The 19,100-nt window shown below is 39.5% G+C and overlaps 1 protein-coding gene across 6 annotated transcripts in view; it reads right to left on the reverse strand.

Moving 5' to 3' along the window:
* Positions 1–9,058, reverse strand: part of LOC113988621 (solute carrier family 12 member 7-like) — a 71,755-nt gene extending 62,697 nt beyond the window's left edge. For 2 of the 6 annotated variants that reach the window (XM_039389058.1, XM_027722411.2), the window contains exon 1: positions 8,836–9,056. In XM_039389058.1, coding sequence (XP_039244992.1) covers positions 8,836–8,956 — 121 coding nt within the window. In that variant the 5' untranslated portion in view covers positions 8,957–9,056. Of the gene's footprint in view, positions 1–1,300; positions 1,678–8,835 lie in introns of those variants that run through there. The other 4 variants (XM_039389063.1, XM_039389039.1, XM_027722406.2 and 1 more) reach the window with 4 other exon arrangements.
* Between the last annotated feature and the right edge of the window lie 10,042 nt (positions 9,059–19,100).

Consider the following 19,100-nt stretch of genomic DNA (forward strand, 5'->3'; position numbering starts at 1 on the left):
TTTTTTTAGTAATGAAATGTCTAAATATATTTACTATATCATCCATTTCTTAGATTATTTTTATTAATCATTAGCACAATTTACATAGGTTATCTTGCAATGCAGGACAAAGTGAATTTAACCTCCTTGTAAACCCCTTTACATAATGGAGGATTCTAATACTACATCCATCACCTTATCAACATTGCTAAACTTTAGTTTTTACTTAGGTTACTATTATAACGAAGCACAACTTGCTTCTAATTGACAACACTGCAAAAGCTCTTTATAACTCTTTATAATACAGCTAGAAGTACAGGAACCTGCTGTTTCAGTAGAGAGACATTAGGACTACGGTATTGTCTTTTAAAGAGACTCACTTGGATTTGGCCCACTTTCTTCATAATCTTGTTCACTCATGATTAAGGAAAATCAAAATCATTCCCCTCTGCTGATTCTTCATGTATTAAGAACTGAAACAGGCAACTGACAGTTGCTTCCTCCCAGCTTTGTGTAAGACCTCAAATCCTGTTTCTTATTAGCATTGGATTAATCCTGAAACAAGTCATTAAGGCGTCAGGCAGCACGAAGCATGCACATGACACAAACTACATGACAATCACAGAACTCTTTAAAGGGAATTAAGCTGGAGGATTTTCGTCAGCAATAAACACCCTGCTTAGTGAAATGGAAAGGATCAAGCCACCAAAACATTCCACATCTTCACCTAATAATAAGTGCCTTTAAAGTTTTATTTCTATCAAATAAATTAATTTTAAAATACTTCCACTAAACAGATCAGTATAGATTAGCAACAGTAAGTACTAACCTATTCCAAAGACCTACCTACTATTAAAAAGCCTATTTTATGCACCAAGTATATATTAGCAAACCTTAAGCAAATTATAGTTAACTGTAGTTGTTAGACATCAATTTTATATAGAAATTAATTAAATTTACTTAAGATGTAGCAGATGAAAAACATTTTAAAACGTAATTCTATAACCTTTTGTAAGCTCTATATAAAACCAAATATTTTTAAATTACAAAGGGTCCTTTTCAAGACTGGCTGCATAATTTATTAACTCTCAAATTAAATATGTTGCTGTTTTCTAGTTTATATTAAATATGTTTACATTAATCTATTTCTCTTGGTTTAAAAAGAAACACATTGGGACATAGGAACTCCAATAATATGAACTCTGCTCCCCTTTAATAGAGGAATAAAAAAAATTGCGAGGAAGTTATAAGTGAAAAAATAACAGTGTACTAAAATGAAATAACGGTAACTACAAAGATACAGAGGAGAAAGTTTACCCACAGCTATGGGGTAACACCACCAACATGGTCAACCAGGAACAGAGGGGAAACAAAACGATGGATGGTTTTCTCCCCCTTCTTCTAAACCACCTTCCTTGGCACCAGTGCTGCGCCATTCATCTCCACTGGGGTTTCGGGTTCCGTGCAGCTGAAGTGGGCAGCGAGGGGGAGGAGTCCGGCACGGGGGTCCAGCGTATGGGTCCCAGAGCAGCAGTCCCCGGGGGGCTTCAGTACTCAGGCGGCAGCGGTGGTGTGGGCGGCTTCGGCATTTAGGTGGCGGCAGCAGCAGAGGCACTTGACGGGAGCAGGCAAAGTAGCAGAGGTGGAGGGGGGGTGCCACCAGCCCACAGTGAGCAAAGCAGAGGGGCTCGCAGCTGGCTCAGTTGCACCTTGGAGCTGTCCACTTCAGCACCATAACTCCTCAGTAGCACTCTGGAGGGGGCAAAGCAGCAAGCAGAAGAAGGGACCAAGTTTCACTGCATTTTTTTAGGGACAGCAAGTCCTCATCACTGCAGCAACTGAGGCAAGACAGCACCCTTTAGGTTCCCGGTGTGGCTTTTCCTGTTGTCCAGGCAGGGACAGCTGCTGGCTGCAGCAAAGCCTCCCCTCCCTTCCAACACCCCATGAGGGGAGAGCAGGGCAGCCCCCTTCATATGGCATAATGACATGAATATTCATGGTTGTAACTCTCTTCCCTGGTTTGTAGCCATAACACTATTACACATTCTATACCAGCCTTAAACAATTTCATACAAACTCCTTCAATTCTATTAAATGGATGTTAGAGTTTACAACAGACTAGTTAGTTCCTGTGGTCAAATTTTTGAATAACATCCAAAATGTACTCTTCGTGATCATAACACCTATGTCACAAGCATGGTCAACTGTGGAAAGGTTGAGACAGTTGCAGGCTCCTTCCCAGCCCATTCCCGAAGTCTCTTCTTCCTAGAACCAGCTCTGGTGCTTACTAATCCCCTAGAAGAGGGCTAGTATGGGGCTATGTTTTGGATTTTTACTGAAAACAGTGTTAATAATGCAAAAATGTTTTCATTACTGCTGAACAGTGCTTACATGGTGCCAAGGCTTTTTTCTGCTTCTCCAGCAAAGAGACCTTTGGTGCACAAGTGGTTGGGAGAGAACACAGCCAGGACAGCTGACCCCAACTGACCAAAGGTATGTTCCACACCATATAGTGTTATGCTCAGCATATAAAGCTGAGGGAAGACAGAGAAAGGTAAGGGCCATTCAGAACGATGGCGTTAAGCATATAAAGCTAGTGGAAGAAGGAGGAAGGTGGGGGCCATTCAGAAGGATTGCATTTGTCTTCAAAAGTCACCATTATGCAGAATGGAGCACTGTTTTCCTGGAGATGGCTGAATACTTACCTGCCAGTGGGGAAGTGGTGAATGTTTTTGCTTTGTTTGCATGTGTGACTTTTGCTTTACATGTTGAACTGTCTTTATCTCAGCCCCCTCTCACTTTTACTCCTCCAATTCCCTCTCCCATTACACCAGGGGTGAGTAAGCAAGAGCTGTAGCTGTCAGTTGGGTTTAAACCACAACATTGTACATTTGATGCAGTGATGACAGAGCCAAGTAAAACATATTCCAATCCTGAAGTACTCTTATTAGCTTGGAGTTGAGGAAGGCAAATAAAAACGTGACAGGATAAGCTACACTACTAGCAGAATTAAAGTTCTGCTAGCTACTGTTTGGAAAGTTCGCAAAGCCATGGTATACAAATAACTGCACTTATACAAATTATAGTGCGTACCAGAGGTGCTCCTTGTTCAACTAGTACAATGGAATAAGCTGGAAAATAAACACTATCTGATTATGCAAGAAATACCACATAAGTCACAAAAAGATTGTATAGGTAAAAACAAAGCAGGAGAATCCATTTAAGTTGACAGAATTCACTTAAAATCAAGGGATGCACTTTGTTGGGGGGAAATCCTAAAGCTTTAATATTTCTACTGCTATTTAGAAAGTCCCCTGTGAAAACATTATATAGTTAATTAGTCAAAAGAGAAAAGAAAAAGCACTAATTCTTTCATTCCCCATGCTTTAGTATCTGTTTTTATATGAAGCAATAACATAGTTCAAAGATGCATAAACAATTCATCATGTCTGTGCTGTCAAAAAGGGTGGTTTTCTGCATTGGGGTGGGAGCGGAACAACTCTGTTGTTCAGCAATGAGCTAATTCAAGGAAATAAACCCTCTTATAACAATATTTTAAAAACAAGTGCTTTTCTGTCATAGCTATTTTCCTGTCCATTGAGACTATAATCACTTACAGTTAGTTCTTAGGCAATAAGTACAGTGAGAGTTAGCATTTCACTCACATGAAATTAACACAATGGAGTAAAAATAATTTGCTATCCATTTCATGCATTAAGACTCTCTCTCAAAAAAAAGGTCAACACTGCAATGGCCTAAAAGAAATGTTTAAACAGTTACAGAATGCTAAGTGACTGTAAAATGCTTGCTCCACAGTGAATTTATTTAGTCTATTATCCATAATTCTAACTCCTTTAATTGTGTCCATTTCCCTTAGCACTATCAATAGCTAACAGAAACACACATTCAAAATTATATTAACCAGTGAAAGGATCAATTACAGCACCTTGGCAGAGCTCAGTATACATACATATACAACCAATGCCCCATAGAGCAAAGAAAATCCCTGTGGTCCCAGGCATCTCCCATGCCTGTGATCAAATGTAAGATATGCAACAGGAATTTAATTTTCCACTCCAACACTGTACTATAACATACAGCATTGGGGTGGTGGGGGAAGACCATCACTGTCGCTTCCGCAAAGGCAGATTCTGTCTCACATGCCTAAAGAGTTCTTTGAAAGAATCAACAAGCATATAGATTAATGAAAACCTAATTTATACTGTCTGCCAAGTTCTCCAAAAGACTTCTTAGGAAGTGCTTCTTTGAACATACTTAAGGAAATAAAACAGCCATGGAATGAGAGAAAAGAGATAAACCATAGATAAATAACTAAGAAAATAGAAGACAAATGTGGTGTGCTCTCAGAGGCAGAGACAGTCGTTGAAGTTCTGCTGGGACACATGTTATTGCACACATTAATAAAAAATAACAACAACAACAACAAAAACCCTTCATTAAAAAACAAAAACAAAAACCCACACCAAAACCCAAACAAACAAACAGAAACAAACAAACAAACCAAAAAAATCAACCCCAAAAAAACCCCCAGAGATGTGACAGTTTAAAACTATTTAGGATAGTTGAGGTGCAAGCCAAATGTGGAGACCTGGAGATCTCCAAGCCTATGTGAATGTTAAAGCAACAGGCAAAATTTGATGTAGAAATTTATACATATATATACATATACACACCTGAAGAAAAAATCCTAATCCATCTGGGCTCCAACTGATGGTTACCACTCATAAATTACATACTTTGGTTATGACTGTGGCAAAACACCAGTTCAATACTTGCTTTTCCAACCACAGACTGAATATCAGGAATAAAAAAGGGGGAAAGAAGAAGAAAACAAAACTGTTTGTTCACAACTTGATTATCATGTGCATTTCTGGAACTTCCCCCATTTCAAAATGAACAAAAGTGGAAAAACTTCAGAGAAAGACAGACAGTAGAGTAATAAGTATGGAATAGCTTCTATGTAAAGAATGACTAAATATGTGTCTTCAGTTTGGAAAAATTATAGGGTTAAGATGGGACAAGATTTATCAAGGTTTATCATATGGAGAGGGACCAGATTAATTTAGAACTTAATCTAAAAATCTAAATTCACCAAAAAATGAGAAACTAATCCAGTTTCATATAAGATTTATCTTTTTCTGGCCTACAAGTTGTTGGAGCCTGAAAGACCGCATGAAAAACTGTATCATATTTGCCATCCCATGCTCATCCCTAGACCTGAGCCTTTAGCCACTATTGGAAACACCATGCACACTACTGGCTAAGCACATGAACAAGGCAGAGAAGGGTAACTAATCCATGGAGATGAAAAATAATTGAAGACATCAGTCTGCATTTTTTCAGGATACAGCAAACTGGATGAATTACAATGGGATAAAGGGGAACATGCAATACTGCATTTTTCTGTACAGTAAGTTCTGAACTACAGACTGGATCTGTGTTTGAATAGAAGTTGACTGAAAATACACCAGACATCTCAGTAAGATTAACCTAGTTTCCCTCCATTGCATATATATACATATATATATATATCTATATATACACCTCTGTCAACTATTTCCTGGTTTTCCAATAAACAGCATTTTACAGAAATTCACAGCATCCGTGCTCTATTAGTTATATGATGAATTCTTGGTAGATGACCAGGTTTGTCACTGTTATTCCTCGTATTTGAGGCTCTTCAATTTGTATTAGTTTCTAAATAAAAAAATGCTGTGGTGAGGTAAATAATACTATGGGATGCTAAAAATACGAGCTATGCCTTGAAACACCTGATACACAGAGCTGCTAATGAAATAGGAAGCTGATCCAACCTTATGAAATTGTGACATGCCTATCTAATAGAGAGTCACTACAGATATGTGTGAAAACAAAAGACCCAACACAAACCAAACCCAGAATTTCTCATAAAACTTCATACATTGCTGCCTACAACAGAACCGTATTTCCTTCTCTTCTTCAACCAGTTACTATTTCCTGACTACCCTTTCTTTGTAGTATATTATAAACACACTAAAAGACACGGGCACATGTTTTCCGCTACTTTGTGAACATTTGAGTCAGCAGGCCCTCAACTATGTTGTTCAATTGAAGCATTAATTTCCACTCTGCCTCCCTACTCTTCCCAAGTACTACTTTGGCCAGCGCTATAAACCAGCCACACAGCCACTCACAAAAGTATTCTCCTCCTTCACACATGAAAGTGTGTTCACATAATCAGAAAATGTGAAGCTGCAGAATTTCAGATTATTATGAAGGAGCCAAGATCATAGAGAAAGAATATCCCAGGTTACTTACTCCGTTATCACACAGATGAGTATCAGGTAAGAACGTGTGAAAGGGGATAAATGCACAGAATTATGCACTAATTGATAAGTGCCTTGCTAATAAAAATCAAAACTACTTTACTCATGACCTAATGGCTGAACAGCATATAGCCTTCTTCCTTTAAAAAAAACATCGAGTTTGATGGGGCAGATTTTTTGGGTTTGGGGGTTTTTTTGTGTGTGTTTGGTGGGTATGTTTTTTTTTAAAAAAAGGTAGTCAAGGAAAAAATGACTTGGTTTTTAAGACAGATAATTTAATCAAAACAGATAAAATTCTAGATTTCTAAACAATTGGAACAAAATGATATGCTGAGCTATACAGGCTAAAGATGAGCCAAAGGGGAAGTTCCCATTCTCCTCTATTTTACTTTCATCTCTGCTCTTAGCTTGACCCACCTCTTACCTTGACATAACCCTAGCCATTCTCACACTTTTTGCAGCACTCACTCACCTCAACTCCAAAACAGGGGAAGCATGATTTGGTTTTTTGCAGGAGTTTAGTTTATTCACAGTTTAGCATGTTGAACCAGGCCAGTAAAATGTCTGATGAGCACCAAGGTCAAGTGCAGGAAAAAGGAAGCAAAGCCAGTGATGTAGAGGAGGGCAGTGAAAGAAATATTTACTCCCTAGTTTTTTTCTCAAGGCTGAAGCAGGGAGAAGGGCAGTCCTTCTCTGCAGCAGGCTTTTAGATGGGCTTAATGGTTTTAGCTGTACTAATATTTTAGAATTCTTTCTAGTTTTCAGAAGAATGACTCAAGAATTATTTCATTTCACATCACTAACTTAACAATTCCATACAATACCCAAGTATGTTTTTCACTTCCCAAAACTCTCTATCAGAGAACAGCATGTAATCTTTTAATGAAGTCAGAGCTCTCCAACTATAACTTGCGTACAAATCAATGCCTTCTCTTTTCAGCACTTTACTGTTTAATCCCTATGTTACCAGCACACAGGAAGAGTCATAAATAAATTCATCCACTCAAGTGTTACAGATCCATAACAGTATGGATGCCTTGCTGACTAGCCCTTCTACCAAAAGAAAATTTGTCCAAACAGATTAATGTCATACTGTTGTCATCCATGTAGTACAGGAAATAAACTGTTGCCACAGTTTACACTGGTTTGGTTTTTCTATTTCATTTAGTTTGGAAAAAGAAGAGGCAATTATTAGAACACTTGCTCATAGTTTGGATTAGACTAAGGGAAAGGCAACTACATGTAGTATATATCTTTTATGGGTAAGTAGGGGAGAAAGCTCTGGGAGAAAACAATCCAACTTTGTTAGCTTGGTGTTTTACTAGATCAGCTTCCTAAAATAATGTAAATACATTAAGTTTGTCAAATATCTGTTTTCATTCAAATGCCACATCACATTAGGTGATAAGGTATTAGCCTTATTTATCTGTCATCTATACCACAAAAAGGAAAAGATGCCATTAAGAGGAATTGCTCTTTACAAAAAAATCTATTCCCATCACCTGTGATCATCTAACATAATTAAAAAAAAATCTTTACAGAAGTATTGATTGTAACACAGTGTCCAAAAAAACGTGCTAGATTTAAAATACTTCTCAGTGCTAGCAGCGATTCACACACCGTACTTGGTACTGCTGCCACAACACGCTTTAGCAAGAGGAAGTGTTATGAGCCAAAATTACTGCTTCCCCAGCAGTGCCGCATCATCCAAGAGAGAAAAGCACTAGCGCAGGTAAATACTCATCCCCCTGCAAGAAGGGCTGTCCTGAGCAGACCCTCACTCACGATGCCTAAGCTCCTCCTCCGGCTTGATTCTGCTCCCCCCAGGAGGCTTCAGGGGCAAGGCCTAGCAAGAGGCAATCTCCGAACACCACGGCATCATGTAGCAACCACCTATTTAACCCGGGACACGGTCTCTGATGCAAAAGCACGTGGCAGGACGAATACCAGGTGCAAGGCAAGTAAAACTGTACTCTTCTTTGCAGTCTGAATCTTTCCTCCTATCCCTCTCTCTAGTGAGCTCCAACAGGACTTGGCTTTTAACAGAGCTTAACGGTTGGACTTTTCCAACCTAAACGATTGACTCTATGACTTTTTACCCCTGCCTGTTGAATGGCCGTGGGCGGCGCTACTCCCGCCCGCTCCCCGTCATAGGCGGGAAGCGGCCTGACTGCCCCACATCGCCGCGGGCAGGCGCCGCGCCCGGCCGCCTGCGGGCTGCGCCGCTCCTCCGCCGGAGCCGCCCGTGACTACTTCCTTTCGGCCAGCGGCGCTGGCTAATAGAAACAAAGAAAAACAAGCTCTTGGCCACCCCAGGCGCTAGACTTTCGCCCTCTCCCGAAACGCACTTCTCCTGGAAAGATAGTTCCGGCACCGCTCGCTGCAGAGAAGCAATGCGGCCCCCCCCGAGTCTACAGAAGCCCCTACGACGGCGAGCCGGCCCGCCACATGCGGCAGACCCGCTTCTTCCCACACAAGGGTCAGGCGCTCTCTTCAGGCGCTGACCCCCAGCACCTCCCCATTCTCTCACCGGTGCCCCGGTCCCTCTCGTCGTCTTCATCTTCTTCCTCCTGCAGCTGCCCATCCCGCTCCGCCGGTCCCCGCTCCTCGCCCTGCGCCTCCACCGGCACCACCGTGAAACTCGTCGGCATGGCGCAGACAGCCCCAGACCCGCTGGCACCTCCTCCCAGGGCAGCGGGCCGGGTGAGCCGGGCGCTGCCGCCTCCCTCACGTGAGAGCCATTTCCTCACGCGGGGGGGCGGTGGCCGGCACCGCGCCGCCGCCCTTTACCGCCTGACTGATGGCGCTGCGGCCGCAGCTCCGAAGCGAGAGGCCCAGGCCCGGCATCCTCTCGGTCTCAAATCTTGCCTTGCAGTTATCCTTGTAGTGCTAAGACCACCGGGCGGCTGCTCTTCTCGTACCACCAGACAGAAACTGCCTTCCAAAGAAAACCAGAGATGGGCTGTAGGGCCCTGATTCTCCAGGTCACTGAAGGGATGACATCATGCAGAAGGCTCAACCACGAGATTTACGGTTCACCGTTTGGACAAGTGGAGGAGGAAGTCCACTCTGCCTTTGGACTACCGGGAGATAAGGATGGTTCCCAGAAATCTGGTCCCCTACACAGCAGCTATGCTTTGCAGAGGACAGGTGAAGGTCCTGTGATTCAGGTTGGAGTCAGCATGTAAATTCTGACCTGAAGTAAAGCAGATTCAAAGAATCAATGGATGAGCAGTGTATCAAATTAAATGTTAATGATATAGCACTAGTGATAAGCTGTAGTTCTTGGTTATCTCAGACTTCCTTCCCAGGGGAGGTTGTGTTGTAGCATCTCCACCGCAAAAGTAAAGAAAATGGACTTAGAAGCCAAGGGCATTTTTCTTGTCTCCTGCTATTCTACGTTCCCAGCAAAGTGCTAGAATAGAGCGTAAAGACTCTATTCACGTCAGTCTGTATCTATGCCTTTTGGAAGGACATTCTGGTGGTTTTGTGGGTCCAGTGCCTCAGTGGGATATATGATTTCTACCTAACACTACAGCCTGTCCCACTACATAGAGTTCTTCAGAGAAGGGGGTAGGGAAAGTGATTCTGGCCATCAAAGATGGCAGTGAAGTGGCAGATGTGGAGACAGTGGGGCAGCAAGAAACAGAAAGGGAGAGATGCATTCGATACTTGGTATGGACTTCCAGTTCCACCCCTATTTAAACCATAGTGTCACTACAGTAATGAGAATAGTGGCTGCATGAGAAAGGAGTTTCTTCATCCTTTTTGGGAGCTTAAGAAAGCAACTGGAATGGTGTCTTTGCTAATGACAGCATTTTGCAATATTAATGGTGTTACCTGTAGAGGCAAGGATGTCTGGGGGAATTTTTAATGTTAAAGCTCATTTTGTTATGGTACAGACTATTGCCAAATTAATAGTGTGAAGGAACTAGATACAACAGTGAAGTAGAATAGTAAATGTAATTTTGAAACATATACACAAAATAATTTCTTTTTCAAACGAAAATTATTTTTTTATTATTATTTTTGGCCGTGACAGAGTTAATTTTTTTTTGCCGTAGCTGTGAGGGGCGGAGCCTGGAGCCATGTGAGCGTGGCTAGTTTATTATGTACAACCTCACGTCATTGCTGGGGGGCAGAAGTAAGGGACTCTCGAAAAGCAGGTGAGCATGGCTTGCAGTCAAGGAAAAAAGCATGGTGGCCGGAGCGTGTATCTGCTATTGTTTTTCATTATCCCTGATTTGGTGAGCATTTTTGCATGTAAATCACCCTCTTTTTGTAAATCTTTTTTATTAGTATTGTTGCTGTCACTGCTCATTGTTCTTTTATCTCGTTGCTGTTTTCAGTAAATTGTTCTTATCTCAACCAGTAATCTCTGCCTTTTGTATCTCCCAGCAGAGGAGGAGGGGAGCGGCTTGTGTTTTCTCTTTAATGGGAGTACTAAATAGGCAATACCATTCCTAAACCATGCAGCAGAATGCAATGTATAAGGTATGAGGTCATGTATGAGTATTGAGAAGAAAATTTTCAATCGCTCATCATCTGTAAAGTAACAGATGATCAGCTATTGATCAGCTTTTGTGCATGCAGTATTGTACTGCATGCACAAAAGATTGAGTGGGGAGAAATTAGAACGGCAGCCTTCATTTTACTCCAACCTGTTACATTTTTTTTTTGTCTAAAATAGCTAAGAGCCAAAGAAAGAGAAGCTTTGGACCAAACAACTTTTGAATGAACAGAGGCAGCACTTCCTCTTCCAACTGTCTTCTGTCATAACCGTGGAGAACCATCTGATTGAAAAATAGGCACAGTTCAGCAAAGATGGTCAATTCATATGGGGTTGTGGGTTGTCCCTCATTACAGGGACACCCTGTAATATGAGAGCTGTGTTTTGTGAGCCTCTCTAACAGTTATTGCACTATGAGGACCTGGGAGTGGGAAAAGTAACTCACTTCTTACGTTTATTTATTGTCACTTTCTTTGAAATAGCATAAGTAGTGGTGTGGTGCATGCCACGTTTAACAACTGACTACTCTGATGGTATGCTTCTTGGAATAAGAAATAAAAATAGAGCATAAGTAGAATAAGACTAAAACATTATATAGATCTGTATCTAAAAAGCATGGCATTCATTACATTAATGTTTTATTTAAAAAAATAAAAAAGGAAAAGCTTTCAGTCTGTGTTGTTCCCTGAAAACAGAGCTCTGCATCACCATAATGCTGTTTGGCAAGAAAGGAAAGCAGCGGGTACAGCATCAATTCAAACAGATACATCCAGATGGAGCTTTAGAAGTCGTTCCTCTTGTTAACAAAAATGGATTTGAGGGCTGAATATTCTGAATATTCTACTAACATCCCCCCTGAATAAACTAAAAACAAGAACACATGAAGATCTGTGAAAGAAGCTAGTTTATATACCAAGAATAGAAAAAGGCTAAAATTAATGCTAACAATTAATATTGTTAGGATCTAAAACAAGACACCTGCGACACTTCTACCTTCACACTGCCCCTGCATCAATGGACTCCCTTTAAGTTCAGGCCTGGGCCTTCTGTCCCTGTGTGATCTATGCCATAGGTACTTTCCTCAAGTTTCATCACAGCTATGCTTCATCGTGAGCTTTGTTGATCCAGAACTTTGCCTGCTTGCCTCACTTGGGCACTGTGGAACCAGTGTCTGGCTAGAGAAGCTCCTGCCCTGCTAGCCTTTGTCATTGTGCATTTGCTTTCCCCAAAGGGAGCAGTCAGGCCTGTTTCTTGATGCTTGTCTGAATGAGGCCCTGAGTAACTTGATCTACCCTTGAAAATTTGCCGTTAGGGTAAGAAGCTGCACTAAATGACCTCCAGAGATCACACACTACTTTCTGATTTTGTACAAATGCAACCACTAGCCCACATCAACTAGGCACAACATAATCTGCTTTTTAACAAAACAAAAAAACAGAAGGAAACTAGAAAGCTTGGTATAGTATCTGTTGCCTTCAGCATCTGCTTCTGCTCTCTCCTTTCTACTTTTGCCTCTCTGTGCCAGTATTGTGTGGTATGGGGACATCATGAAACCTACCTCCTATAGTTTGCCATGCCATCTAGGAAACACTAAAAGTATATTAATTAAAACAGGAAAAAAACCACAAAACCCAGCACTGCAAACCTCTCTGTGGGATGAAGGTAGGAAAACCAATGTTTGCTTACACTAGCATAACTTTCACATACAGCTGTTCCTCTTTGTCCTTGCTGAACCACTACACTTGGGGAGAGAAAACATCATGAAAGTATTTAAAACAACTATATCTCATGAAGTTGTCCTCTGCCAAAATTAATAGTTTCTCCTCTCTCTCAATGGCATCTGGTAGACGCAGTTGATACTGACTTGCAACATAAGGATTGCAGGTTAATCATTGCCAAAATTTGAATGACTTGTGAAACTAGTTTCATAATGCCAAATAAGTGAGGAGAATGTAGAACCATATTAAAAAAAAAAGGTAAAGAGTTCCTTAATGTCAAACGAGTGGTGGGTAAAAACATTAGGATAATACAATAGCATATTACCTTTGTTTTGATACTACTTTGCTTTAACTGTGTTTTATTATTCTGCTGACAGAATTTTTACTTGTCAGATAAAAAAATCACTGCATAATCCAATTGCATTGCTTTTCTTCTGAAGGGAAACTATGCTCAACTCAATGCTAGGAGTCACTTCTGTCCCATGAGAACCCCTCACTTGAGCAGCAACACTACCTGGTTCCCTGATATGCACTCCTTGGAAGAGTGAGTTCTCTGCTGGACAGCACTACATTTTCAGTAGAAAGGGTGGGGAGTAGCTTTTTGCATACTCATTAAGAATATTATTTTGGGACATGGGCAATGGCACATTGAATCCCCTCAGGCAATAAATGTTTGGAATCCACTTGTAGTACTCCAAGTAACAGGTTATTATGAAAAAACTAGGCGCTTCACCTTCTCTTTTTAATTAACTAACTTTTGACTGTTATATGCCATATTTTTTAGTGTCTGCTGAATGAGGCTCCTCAGAGGACATAGGCAAAATTGGGTGCTTCTCTGCTTTGTCTGAAGGGCAGTGAATCTACACAAGCATGCTAATTCTTCATGTCTGAAGGTGCTCTAATTCCAACACTAAGGAATTTTTCAAATTGAAAATTAGATAATGATTGATCAAGCAAGGTAGTGTTAGCTTTAGTGTCAGCAGTAGTGTTATAAGGGAAGTATGTCATCTCTATTACCATCTTGGACACAGACACCTGAATCCCTCCCATGTGTTGTATTAAATGCCAAGGAACATGGCCTTCATATGGTTCATTATTGTTTATAATTGAGTCTTTAAAAGATTGGAGTATTTTTTGTAATCAGCTTCATAATCATAATCCCTCCATAAATTATGCCGGTATCAAGGATTCATCTTAGTTGAACATTACCTTGTAACTTGTCCATCACTATCAGCTGAGAATATTTCACCTATATAGAGACTTCATAGGTATAGTTAGAAGCGACACAGTAAACCTATCAATTTTACATTAAAAATACATAAATTGCTTCCAAAATGTTGAAATTAAAGCTCTCAGATGTTGGTTATAGTTTATCTTCCTTTTAATTTCCCTATGCTTCTCTGCCAACATCTTTTTTCTCATTATTGGAGTGTTGTAAAACAAAGATGGAATCAGAAGTTCTATGAACTGCAGTAGCAAACTGCCCAATTATTTCTCAATAAAGAGAGCAAATATCTTTTATGTATCAAGGAAGCTAGCCAACTTAATGAGCTTGCAAACCAATAGAAAACTGTTAATCTAAATAAGGACTTTCTGTAACCTATAATAAATGGCTACAATAAATTACAGCTTCAAATTTGAATATTGACTAAAATTATAATACACTTTGTCATGCTGAAATATTAATTAGCATAACTATTCCCTTTGTAGAATTGTGTTCAACTAAATAAGTGAAAAACTATTATCTGTTTATTAGAAAAAATAATTTCCACAGTAGTTGAGAATATGTGGATCTTTTTTTTTTTATCATGCCTCAGTGTCCCCATACTGTTGTATACTATCATATACAGTGGAGTACTATAGCGTGGGGGATCTTTATATGATAAAGAATGATGCACGCTCCTCTCAGATGGAGAACAAAGAGGCTTTATTTGAATTCGGCGCTTCCTTATATCCCCTAAAGCCATGTGACCTTCTTAACCAATCGGGTTGTCTGTCCCTGCGCATGTCCCTTGATTTCTGTGCCCCTGGGATACACCCCCTACAGAGTAGAGTTGGACAGTATCTATCAGAATAGCCCAATGAAGTAAAGCATGCTTAAATAGCACCTTTCCAACTAAGAACCATGAGGAATTTTTTGAAGTTTGAAGCAGGGAGGAAACTGTTGCTGAAATGGCATCTTTTGGTGACCCAGAGCACAGAAACAAGAGCCAGGTTTTAGAAGAGATTTTTTTTTGTTTTTAATTTAACTGTAATTCAGTGACAAACATAGCTATGGTGGTTTCCAGGAAAACAGGTTAGGTTGTGCCTGCTACGTGGACTTTGATCACACTTATCTAGAGACTGTGTGCTGGAAGCTAACTAAGAGATGCTAATTGATTTTAGAAAAACTGTTTACATGTCTGCAACAACCTGTTCTCACAGCCTTTCTTTAGAGATAAGCTCTCAACATCAGCTAGTTTTACCATACAGGAATAAAGCCTATGCTGTAATGTAAAGGCAAGTCCTGGTTTGAGTTGCACCATCATTTAGGACATTACACCTTGAACTGTCTTTAAATGGAAGTTCAGAAAACTGTATAGAAGGGTTGGGGGCTGAGCAAGGCCTTGTAAGTCTTCATGAAATATCACCTGGTTTGCAGCCAAGAAAATTACCTCACTCAAGGAAATTATGTTTAATTTTGAACTTTCAAGTTTTCACCTTTTTTAAGTTTTGAATTTTTGCTGCATAAGCAGAAGGGCATTGTTTTACCTAACTATACAGCTCACATGATAGTTGTTTTCTGAAGTCGAAGTCATGGGTATGGAGAGTCTGGTCCCTAAATGCATATAGCCAGGAGAGTTCTAGGTTATTAGTTCTCAAATGGGAACTAGAATGCTCATGGTTTTTATCTTCTCTATTTTTTTTTTATGCAGTTACGTAAAAAGCAACTTTTGTTGTGGCTGGTAATTGTCTCCTACACAGGGGTTAGAGTGCTCTCTACCTTGTCCATTATTCCTAAAAGTGTGCTACAATGAAACTAATAAATGAAATTATTTTTGTGTGTTTACTTGGTGGTGTTATCTTAAAAATAATGGGCTTGAAAGGAAAAATGTATAATTTTCTGTAGCTTATTGGTTTTAGTCTGAAAGTCTTAGCAAATGTGGATTACCAGAAGAGCTTCTCAGAAGTGTCACTGATAGAAAAGATGGATGATGCTGTCATATTTTTACATCTAAGCTGCCAAGGTATATTATCATGACACAATAAGGGTTGTTATGATCCAATTAATGAGAGATGCCTCTGCCTGAATTAAGACCATATGCTGGAGTCAATAATACCAATTTTATTTAACAGTAATTGTGAGGTAGAGCAATAGAAAGAAATAGAAAAGGAGAGTGGAGAGAGAGAGTGAGAGATCAAGCAGAAGATAGTCACCACCAGTGGATCCAGCAGTGTCCTGTCAGTCCTTCTTCACCCTGTGCTTCTTGGTGTGGGGGGGGGGGGTGTCCCAGAATTGTTCTTCTACCACCTTTATACAGTGCAAGTTCTGGGTATCCATGCGGTGGTCGTAGATGTTCTTCCCATAACTTGGGGTGATATGTATATGAGTAGTAGCTTCCTTTCTAAAGTGGGAATTTTTGTCTGGATGCATTAACCAGGTTGTGCTAACCAGATCTCACCTTGCCAGGCCTGGAATTAGTGCCTTCCTCTCACAAATTCCTCTCTTCTGTGCTTATCTCAAGTTCCTGCTGTGGTGGCAAGTTCCTTCTTGACAGTGATTGAGACAGGCAGTTGTGCTTTTTAAGTCCATACAATGGTACCTTATTAAATGTTTCAACAGAATAAATTAATGAATGTTAATAGAAGGACTAGAACTATAGAGAAAGGGTGAAGAAAAGAAAGAATAAAATTAATACATTTTTTGTTTAAAATGCCACTAGAGTTGTAAGGAATATGGAACTAGAAATAAATAAACCAAGGCTAATATAATTGAAATCAGCTGTAATTTAATGAACAAAATTATGATAAAGTCATATATGCTGCCCACCAGCTTGCATAGAAACTTCTAGAAATGGGATTCAATTAAGGCCAGTGTGCAACTTGGACAATGCTAGCAAAAGACTTAAGCATTAACAAGAAAATAATTTGCTGGTAGAAAAAGGAAGCCAAATCAAAAGTTAGTGCAAAAAATAAGTATTGAATACTTGTGTATTTCATCTTTCATTTGAAATAATGAGTCTACTAATGCCTAGTAAAATTAAAGACCTATGACAACTATATCCAGAATTAGGAAAGAACAAGCTACAAAATACTAGTATCAACTGACTGTTTTTGAATCCACAGCATCTAATGAAATTATCCTTATCCTATTAAATAACTAAATAAAACAATCTTAAAGCTCTTAGTGTAGACACCCATATATTTTGCATTTGTTAGGACTGGGACCATACAATCACCACCTGAACAGTCTTGCTTTGTTTCTCCCATCCTCGAGTATCTTTCTTTCCAGTAAAGCCAGGTGTTATGATCAAGCTGCCATCTCTTATACAACTCTACTGTTGTTATATTTTGAGAAAATTGATGAAAACTGCTGTTCTGTCACCAAGACAAAGAAGTTTCTTTTGAAATTCATTCCCAACTTCCAACTGGCAGAAGGTGTTCAGCCAAGCCCAGGAAAGCAGGGCTACATCCTGTGTAACAATCACTTGGAAAGACAAGTACCATCACTCTCAATATCCTCTGCTTCCTTCCACTTTCTCCAGCTTTATATGCTGAGCACGATGCCATACAGTATGGAATATCCCTGTGGTCGGTTGGAGTCAGCTGTCCTAGCTGTGTCCCCTCCCAACTTCTTGTGCATCCCCAGTCTCCTCACTGGAAGCGGAAAAGACCTTGATGCTGTGTAAGCACTGCTTCAGCAATAATTAAAACATCCTTGTGTTATCAACACTGTTTTTACCATGTGGTCAGCTGAAATGTAATCTGCTTTCTGTTGCACAGTAAAGAAAATATTTGCTTGCTAGGATTGTAAAAGTAGTCATTAAAAAGTAAAGGCATATCAATGGGTAGAATGAGTAACAAGTGAAATTTCTCAGGTGAGCACAGTAATTTAAAGGAATGTTATGTGAAGTTGTGGTGGGGCTTAAAAATAAGTTTTTGATGTGGCAATAATAGCATGTGGCATAAGATAAAGCAGTATTGCTATCAGAATTCAAAATGCAGGAATTGGTGCCTTCATATTTAAACAAGTGCAGAAAAGACTCATCAAAATATTTTTTCCAGGAAATTAAGAAATTGGCTCAGAATAAGAAAGTTAGACACTTTCTATTAATAAGAGCCAGATATTACCAGATTACCATATAAAACTAGTTTTGCATGTGGATATTATAGGGTACTAAAGAGCAATTAATCTACAAGCAAACCACTGATTTGATCCCAGCACCAGATAAAGAGCTATTGGCTCAGTCCTGGGGGATATTAAAAGCTTCTGAAGTACATCAGGCTGCTCAAAATCCAGTAACTTTCCCCGTAAGCTTAAGCTTCATGCATTTAAAAATATGTACAGCTATCCCTATTCCTGCTACTTTTCATTTTCTTTGAAGTCTGTAACCATTTTTGCACCTAACAAGAAACTATCATTTTGATTTATACTTTCATCTACCTAGTGTTAATTTTTTGGTTTTATTTGGGAATTGTTTCTTTAACAATTATTTTAAAACTTCTGGAACCAGATTAATTTTGTCTAAACTGGAGGGATGCAAGGGGAGCATAGTGAAAGAGAATTTAGATTTTATTCTTTCTAATCTGTGTGTCCAGAGAGCTTTCTCAATCAGTTCTTCCTGGTAGAGATAGAGTCTATACTGGCAAAAGATGCTTTGGCTGGCAATCACTTAGGACAGCATCCTAAACAGAACAAGACATACTTGCAGAATGTACTTTATTTCGGCTGGTTATACCCTTATGTAAGAATGTAGTGGGGGGAATCACGTCTGTGACAAATTGTTCCAAAATTTAAAAGTATAGATAATGTAGTTAAAACTTTACTGTTAAAAATCTTAAAATTCTCTAGATGTACAGTGATCTTGTAAAAAGCACTTTCCACTTTTTCAAGTCACACTCGGCAACATAAGAATCCATTTTTCCTTTAAATATTAGAGGCTTAAATATATAAAATTACTGTTACTGTAGAATTTGTTATGTAATATATATGTATATAGTTTATAAAGTGTGTATATTGTATAAAGTGCTTATATATACACTCTGATACATGAATCTAGTTATAATTCCTTTTGGTTTACAATAAGAGTTGGTTGTTCATCCTGTCAAAGCCAGGGAAACAGGCAACAGCAAGTCATATCAGGGAAAGGTGTCAGAAATAGCTCAATTAGCTCAGAAACTGCTGCACGGTCCTCCTTTAAACACAGACTTTGTGAAGAAGACGTCCTCACAATTGGACAAGACACAAATAGAACACCGGTGAAATAAATTGTCTACAAGAAATATTACATAGAATTAGACAGGAAGGAACAAATTATCATAAGTATACAGAATGTGTTTGGGCTTGAATGGACAGAAATGGGTAAC

Source organism: Pipra filicauda, unplaced genomic scaffold (assembly GCF_003945595.2).
Source record: "Pipra filicauda isolate LSUMZ 115617 unplaced genomic scaffold, ASM394559v2 scaffold124_size2119055_pilon, whole genome shotgun sequence".
Lineage (NCBI taxonomy): Eukaryota > Metazoa > Chordata > Aves > Passeriformes > Pipridae > Pipra > Pipra filicauda.